The sequence below is a fragment of the Talpa europaea genome (assembly GCF_964194135.1).
Source record: "Talpa europaea genome assembly, chromosome: 7".
NCBI lineage: Eukaryota > Metazoa > Chordata > Mammalia > Eulipotyphla > Talpidae > Talpa > Talpa europaea.
The window spans coordinates 87,945,599-87,953,844 of record NC_140074.1 but is presented as its reverse complement, the minus strand read 5'-3'; the positions used below and the strand labels follow the sequence as shown (position 1 = coordinate 87,953,844).

General features: G+C 44.1%; 1 protein-coding gene across 1 annotated transcript; it reads right to left on the bottom strand.

Moving 5' to 3' along the window:
* Positions 1–254: 254 nt before the first annotated feature.
* LOC311173782 (olfactory receptor 1P1-like) lies at positions 255–1,205 on the bottom strand (the record flags this gene model as incomplete). Its single annotated transcript, XM_084237879.1, has 1 exon — positions 255–1,205. The coding sequence occupies one exon, from the start codon at positions 1,203–1,205 to the stop codon at positions 255–257; it is 951 nt and encodes a 316-aa protein (XP_084094005.1).
* Positions 1,206–8,246: the final 7,041 nt, after the last annotated feature.

The following is an 8,246-nucleotide window of genomic DNA, read 5'->3' as shown; positions in this document are numbered from 1 at the left end:
AAGATATTCCTCCTATGAAAGGTTATTTTATAAAGTAAATGAGTAAATATGTACATCCTAACAGATAAACTTCAGAGATGATGCAAAATCTGGTTTTTTCCTTAATAATATTCAACTCAAGGTGGGAATTCAGGGATGGGGGCATGTGGCAAAAGAGGACATGCAGGACTCAAAACTGAGACACTTGAGGTAGAAATTTCTCTGAATTCCGATTGAGGGCACAGAGGACAACAGCAGTTTATCTTCAGGAGTTACTAGCCTTTTAAGAAGGAGACTTTTCCCCTGACAAGTCTGCCCAGGGCTCCCTGCATGTCCTTGTTTCGCAGGCTGTAAATGAAGGGGTTCAGCAGGGGAGTCACCACTGTGTACATCACAGCAGCTGCTGTATCCTCTTCTACTGAGTTGGAGGAAGAGGATGAGGGGAAAATATAAGCCCTGATCACCGTTCCAAAGAACAGGGCAACTACAGCAAGGTGGGACCCGCAGGTAGAGAAGGCCTTGCGCCTCCCCTGGGCAGAGGGGACCTTGAGAATGGCTAAAACAATACGGGTGTACGATATCAGGACAAGTATAAAGGGGATTAAAATGATTGCTGACCCAAAGACCAAGAGTGCAATCTCATTGACCGTAGAGTCAGAGCATGACACCTTTATCAGGGGGTCCAGATCACAGAAAAAGTCAGGAATGATTTTATTGGGGCAGAAGGAAAGTCGGAACATCAGGAAGGTGTGGATCATAGCATCAAGATTTGTAAGGGTCCAGCAGACAGTGACCAGGGTGGTGCAGCGGCGGGGACTCATGATCATCCTGTAGTGCAGGGGGTGGCAGATGGCCACGTAGCGGTCATAGGCCATTGTGGCCAAGAGAAAGATGTCCATGTCCCCAAAAGTCAAGAAGAAGTAGAGCTGGGTCAGGCATCCTGCATAGGATATGGACCTGCTCTGGGTCTGGATGTTCACGAGGGCCTTGGGCACAGTAGTGGACACGAAAAGGATGTCTGCACAGGACAGGCTGGCAAGGAAGAAGTACATGGGAGTGTGGAGATGTGCATCAGTGGCAATGGCCAGGATGATGAGCAGGTTGCCAGTCACGGTGACCAGGTACATCCACAGGAACACTAGGAAGAGCATGTGCTGTTGTTCTGGCCTCTCTGAGAGTCCCCAGAGGAGGAACTCAAAGCTGCTGGTCTGGTTCCTTTCTTCCATAATCCCAGAAGTCAGAACATGGGTCCTTGATTCAGACTCACTAAAATTCTATAAATAAAGTTCACTGTAAATGATTGATGAATATGCCATTCTCTGAGCTCTAGAGAAGAATGACCACATGTATTTGTATTGATCACACCCTAGATGCACTGAATATTTTTACTGAAACCTACTCAATGCAATGTGCTAATAGTATGGGAAATAATAAAGAAAATTCAAATAGTGTTCTTGTTTCATTTCCTTACACTATTTTCTATCCCAAATTCTTGTACCTGTAGTTTTGTTTTCTTCGGGAAAGTGAGAATCTTTCATTTATTAATTCCATAGATATCAAGTATCAGTTCTGAACTTGGCACAGGACAAGGTAAAATACATAATAGTAACCTTACCCTCAACAAATTTAAATCCAATTGGACAGATATAATGGAATATACTAAAATACTATAGCATTTTGATTCTCAACCCATGCAACCGCCATCAAATCATTCTCACAGGCCAGTGTTTACCTATTTTAATCTATCATGACCAAGAGTCAATATTCCACAGATATTGTTTCATATTATCCAATCTGCCAGAAACCAATACAAGTCAAGCAATTTTTTTTTTTTTTTTTTTTGTGGGACCCTCGCTGGTGGCTGGGGATCGAACTTGCGCTGCAGAGGCTGCGGGCAGCCTCGCAACCCAGCGCTCAACCACTGCACCACCAGGGGAGGCCCAATTATTTAGTAAAGATTTATAATGATATGTCTTCAGTTTTCTGTAATGACATTGAGAAATCTTAATTTCTAGTCTCTAAAATCTCAAGATTGATAGGACTGACTCTCTCTATCTCACCCCCTCTCTCTTCCTCTTTCTCTCCTGATACAAACCAGATCATGGTAGAAAATGAAAATTTTCTGAGTCCTAAATATCCTTCAGGATCTTGGCAATGGAGGTGGGTAACATATTGAGGCAAAATCTTGAACAAAAGCCAGGCAGTCGGATCCCTGAACAGGGTAGAGATAGGGAGTAGGAACTCTGAACACGAGGTGGAAGAGGGATTGTGGGCTGAGATAAAGATGTCAGGGAACCGAGGGCCCAATTTGGGGATTTTGAGGAGTGTCTGGAGCATTATTCTGTGTACAATAAAGAGCCACTAATGTTGCTTCCTAATGTGATGTTAGTGCTTGAGTAGCAACATAAAACGCTTTCCTTTACCGTAGGTAGAACCAAGTTAGGGTTGGTCATTCAGATGGAGAAAAAGAAATCACCTTTGTTACTAAAAAATAATAGGTTAGAAAATGTTCCTGAGCTGTGTCACTGAGTTGATTTTTTTTAAAGATTTTGTTTTAAAAGATTTATTTATTTATTTATACAAGCACTGGGTACAGTCAGAGGCGCGGGAGGGTGAGAGAATTCACCAAAGCCAGAGCGGGGAGCAGAACAGACAGACAGACAAAGTACACTGCTGAGGGGAGCAGCGGGCATGGCAGGAGAGGTCTGTCGCACCATGTGGGACCCTTGCCTGGGGCCGGGGATCAAACCGTGCTGCAGAGGCTGTGCACAGCCTTGCAGCCCAGCGCTCAACCGCTGCGCCACCGGAGAGGCCCGAGTTGATTCGTGTTTTATAGTTTTTTGAATTAAATCTATTTCCCCTTTCACAGGCTTTGTTGAACAGCATGGATCTCTCTCACAGGGGGACAAGCCTAGCCTTACAAAATATAAAACCTGGACAATCAAAGCAAAAGTGTGCTTCCTACTGTGATGAGAAGTAAAACTGAAGCCCAAAATAAAGCGGTCAGATAAGTCACCCTAAGTAGGACTGAAGAAACCAGTACTGAGGACAGGACGGGAAATATCAGGTGTTTGGAGTGAATGTTCTCCATTATGAATGAGGCAATCACAAATGGGTGTTTTCTATCTCTGAAAGGTAAAATTCTACACATGTCTGCACAAGTATCATCTACTACATAAAATTTCACTGGTCTTTCCATAGAAAAACTGCCTTGTCCCAAACACCCACAATATTATGCCTACAGAATTTTGGTGATTTTCCTCTGTCAGCACTTGAATTAAACGTTTTTGCATCCCTGTATTACCTACAGATTATCTTATATGTTTTGTTACACTCATTGTGCCTGCTACAGTAGCTTGCATACAGAAAGATTTAAGGAACTATCAGAAAGAAAGCAAGCCTGAAAATTCAGGCTTTTCAACAGCAGAGACTCACTAGAAAAGCATCTATTAGAGAAAAATTCCGGTACAATATGCTTCCAGAATTTTAAGAATGTAACAAAACAATTAAAAATTTTGAACGACTATTATAATGGAGACACAAGAAACTCAGAGAAGAGATGTCTAGATAACTGCAAGACGTGAAATGGAAACTTAAAAGACTTTGTAAGTAAATGAAGCAAAAGTCATTTTTTCAAAGTAAACTCTTGCAAGTATTTGTATGAACAAAACAGAAATATTATAAGGGACATAAAGATAGAAATAAAAATCAAAAGGAAACTTTTAATAATAAAAGAGTTGCAGAGAAAGAAAGGTTATAGGAACTGGCAAAGAATTTTCAATATGAGCAAATTCTCAAGAGAAGACAACTAAATTGAAATAGAAGGATTTAATTTCTAATATTTAAGTGAGCATCCATGAAGTACCGGAAGACCCTCACCTAGCTATTGAAAAAGCAAACCATATACCTGAGAAAATCATACAAAACAGCTAATCACCTAAATAGACACCCTATAGGAGTCCTCCTAAACATTAGTGTGCATATAATCATTGTGGTCACATAAGTGAGAGCAGATTTGTATTATCTTATTTAAACTTCACTTTACAGTACGAAGCACAAACTCTTAGTTCCACTAATAGACAAAGACTTTGATGTTCAAATAAATTAAGTAAATTCAGCTTGCCTTGTCCACAAGTTATAAATGGTAGAGCCAAAAATTAAACTCAACTCTCTCAAAATTTAAAACCTATACTGTAGGGTAAGTGATTTTCAGGCTTTTCTGCCCTCCTGCCATTAGGATTGCCCTGCCTGATGGGGCACCTGCATTCTATTACATTGTTACAGTTGTGTTATAGTTGTGTTGTTTACTTCTGTGGGCCATGACTGCAGTATTGAGATATTCACCAAGAGAAGCATAGGAAGGAGAAAGAAAGGGAGGGAGAGAAGAGGGAGGGAAGTCCAGAGTGGAGACTCTTGGGGGGGTTGCCCCCTGGCACCACTGCCTGCCATGTACCTGGTTGCTGCACTACATGGTAAAGCTCAATAAAAGCCTGAGAAAGCCACCCAGGGCCCCGGGACTCTCCTTTACCCGTCCGGTCTGCTCGAATCATGGAAAACCTGCTCTGTGCCCTTCCTGCCACTACATATTCTGTTATTTATGATCACGTCCAGATAATTCTTTCTGATATTTGAGTAGTTCAAAGCTTTTCTCCCTCAGAAGATCTCTGCCATAAGGAAAGAGAAAATTCCTTTTCCAGTGCTAACAATGACATTCATTCATTCCACAAGATTACCAAGTGATAAGTAGTGTCAAGAAAGTGTAATCATCTGAGGAAATAGTTACTATTTATATAAAGAAGAGTGAAAAGGAAAAATAAACAAATAAATGTGTATAATAGATTTTCTGCATTCTAGTAAAAATAAGATAGGATGAGAATAAAATTTACTGCAGCTACAACAACAAAACCCATGAAATAGTTACGAATCAGTGCAAAATGTAAAACATAAGAAGAAAACTTAGTATTTACAAAAGAAAATCAACAAAGATAGGAAAAACATAACACAGTTATGTCAGTTCTTAAGGAGAAGTTATAGCATCAAAATTCAGATCCTCCCCAACTGAAATACTAATGCAGTGTCACTCAATAGCTGAGTCTCAACTTTTAAGCCTCAGCATGCTGGCACCCAAATTACTATCCAGCACATTGTTATGGTTAGTAAACAACCACGTTGTTATGGTTAGTAAATCCACAGCAGTCTCCACTTGCTAAGATTATCTTGTATGTGTTTACTTTTGCTTGGTCCTTTTTTCCTCCATGACAGCAAGTTCCTTGTGTGACTTGATCACCACTATACCTTTGCCTCATGCAGTGGTGGAGGCAGACTAGAAACTCAGTTTATACATGTAGCCTCCTGGAAGAGAGGGCCACACTGAAGCCATAGGAGAGGATATTTAGTTCAGCTGTGTTGGTGAGGAAGGGCTTGCTGGAGGAAGCTGCATCTGAATGGAGGCAAAAGGAGGAACGGAGTCCTCAGGACATGAGAGTGGCCAGAGTGTCCGGAGAGGAGAGGAGAGGAGTGGAGGGTAAGGGGATGTGTGATGCGTAGAAGGGGAAGGAAACCATTCCTCATTAAAATGATGTTTGAAGTTGGCTTAATAATACAGGGAAATGTGTACAGTATAATATTAAGTGAAAGCTATTTGAAAAGTGTTAAAAGGTGTAATGATTTGTAACATCACAAGGTAAAATAGAAACCCAGCCTAAGTGGGGTGTTAAGCTCTGTTTGGGGGAGTCCCCATCACCATCATCTCTAAGAGAGGGAGGACCCCATCTCTGGGAAGCTGGGGAGATGCTTCCCGACTGAAAGGAAGACAGAGTGGACAGCCTGCACTGCACCTCTACTTTCAATGCTCTTTCCATTACGCAGGAGGGGCGCGGGGAGTGGAGTGACCTCTGAGGAGTGACAGGCAGTAACCATGGAGGGGCAGAGAGGACAGAGAGAGGGGAGGAGGGGAGACAATGCTTTGAAACAGAAAGAGCCTAGACCCCAGTGACTGGACAGAGGCACCAGGATGCAGACTTCTGAGTGTTTTGTCAGGTCGTCAGGTCGGGGAAGAACCCAGCACACCTGGTTGGATGCTTGACTCTCCCAGACCTGAGAATCCAGTTCAGGGCGAGATCTTCACCCTAACTAATAAGCAATTCCTAAAAGGTACTTTCCGCTGAGCTTCCACACAGAGGAAAAAAGGGCAGAGTGAGGACAGTGTAAAAGGAAGGGAAGTTATTTTAGTGGGTCCTTTCAGGCCCCCTGACCTAGAATGCTCCTTAGAGACACTGTTACCATCGGGTGCTAACTGTGGATGCTGAGGCTCAATAAGGCTGAGTGAATTTTGCCCCAAGGCCACACACTGGTATCAGCAGGATCTGGATTGTTCTTTCATGACTCCTCATGCTGGACACCGGTGTCCTGTGCTTGGAAGGAGAGTAAGGCCAAGCAGGGCTGACTTTTGGTGTCAGATACTTTCCTACTTGACAACCGCTTGTCTGTTCTAATTCTGTTCTCTCCAGCTGTGGACCTTACAGATGTGTCTCCTGCGTGCCCTCCATCACTTCCTGCTCACACTGCTGTCTCCCTGTGCCTTGTCCACTCACCAGCCATCATCAGTCTGACTGCTCTGTTAGCATCACTGTGATGCCATCAGCCTCTTGAATACAGTCTCCCCTTATTCCCACACACTTGTCCTCATCTCTGGGTATTCGCAATTGTCTTTCCTGCAGCCTAGAGCACCCTGCACCTCTGCCTCCCACCCGTGTCTTTCAATAAGTCCTTCTCATTGCTGAGATCTTAAAATAAACATCCCTTGGAGGACTTCTCCGTCTTCCTGCACCTTCTGACAATTCCGTGTTAACCTTCATTGCCCCCATTTAACACCATGTTCGGAATTAGCGGTCAGTCCTCACCGAGGGACAGATTCATGTAGTGGGCGGACTCCAGGAGACTCAGTGTCTCAAGAGCGTCCGTGCAGAATGGAGCAGGGAGAAGAGACAGAAGGGGCTTGCTCTTCGTGCTGTCGGTAGCAAGTCCCTGCAAGTGCAGACCAGAGCCCGGATCGGGGGTGGGGGCAGAGGGTGAGCAGCAGTAGAGCCAGAGAGAGGAGAGCCTGGATCCCGGGGCAGCGCTTGACCCCCACCTTCCTTCCCTCCAAACAGTGCAGGTGGCAACCTTTGCTTTCACTTTGTCAAGTGTTTAGGTCTTTTCTAGCTGATTCTAATACTTCCAAGAATGAAAGCATGTCTATTCACCTTCATGTCCTCGCTGCACCTAGCGCATTATTCCGTGTAGCACCGGGGGCTCTACTGGTTTGTGCCCCGCCCAACCGCGAAGCTTACCTCCTTGCCTGTGTCCGTCTTAGTCACCGTCACCAATGACCATGGCCTCTTCTTCAACCCTCTACATCACTAGGAAGGTGACATAATAATCTGCCTAAGTACTTGAGCCTGACCCTTTGGAAGCTTTGACTATAGTAAGGCTGCCTACCTCTGCCCCAGCAAGATTTTTGTACCCCAACTGCAACAGAGCACAGACAGGGTTTCTCTTCAGTAACATCAATAATGACCCTAATATTCTCGGTCCCTGCTATAAAGTAATTGTGGTGATTATTTATTTCCCAGGTAGCCACAGCCTGAGCGTTCTCTGGGGTCTTGAGGGAGACTGAAGCTCAGTAATTGTCCCATGACCAATACATTCTCTCAGGAGCAGATTCTGGTAAGGGGGAAAGATGTGTTCCAGCAATACTCGGATTTGGGATTTTCCTCTAGTAAAGTTATTAATTGCCGTGTCTTAGATTTGATCAAAGAGTTATGACCATCCATCCAGAAATATCACTCTTTATTTTCTTTTTTAAGATTTATTTATTTATTTGTTTGTTTGTACATACAAGCACTGGGTACAGTCAGAAGCGCGGGAGGGTGAGAGAATTCACCAGAGCCAGAGCGGGGAGCAGAGCAGGCAGAGGGACCGAAGTACACTGCTGAGGGGAGCAGCGGGCGGCAGGAGAGGTCTGCGTGCCATGTGGGACCCTCCCCCGGTGGCCGGGGAGCAGCTGGGGATCGAACCGGCGCTGCAGAGGCTGCGGGCAGCTTCGCAACCCAGCGCTCAACTGCTGCGCCACCGGGGAGGCCCAAATATCACTCTTTAAATATCAGTTTAAAGAGTGAAATGACACTCTTTAAAAGAGTGAAAAGAGAAGAGTGTCATTTCACTCTTTAAACTGAGTCACAAAACGCCTCTGAAAAAATTAGTAATTTGTGTGCAGCTTTAATCAC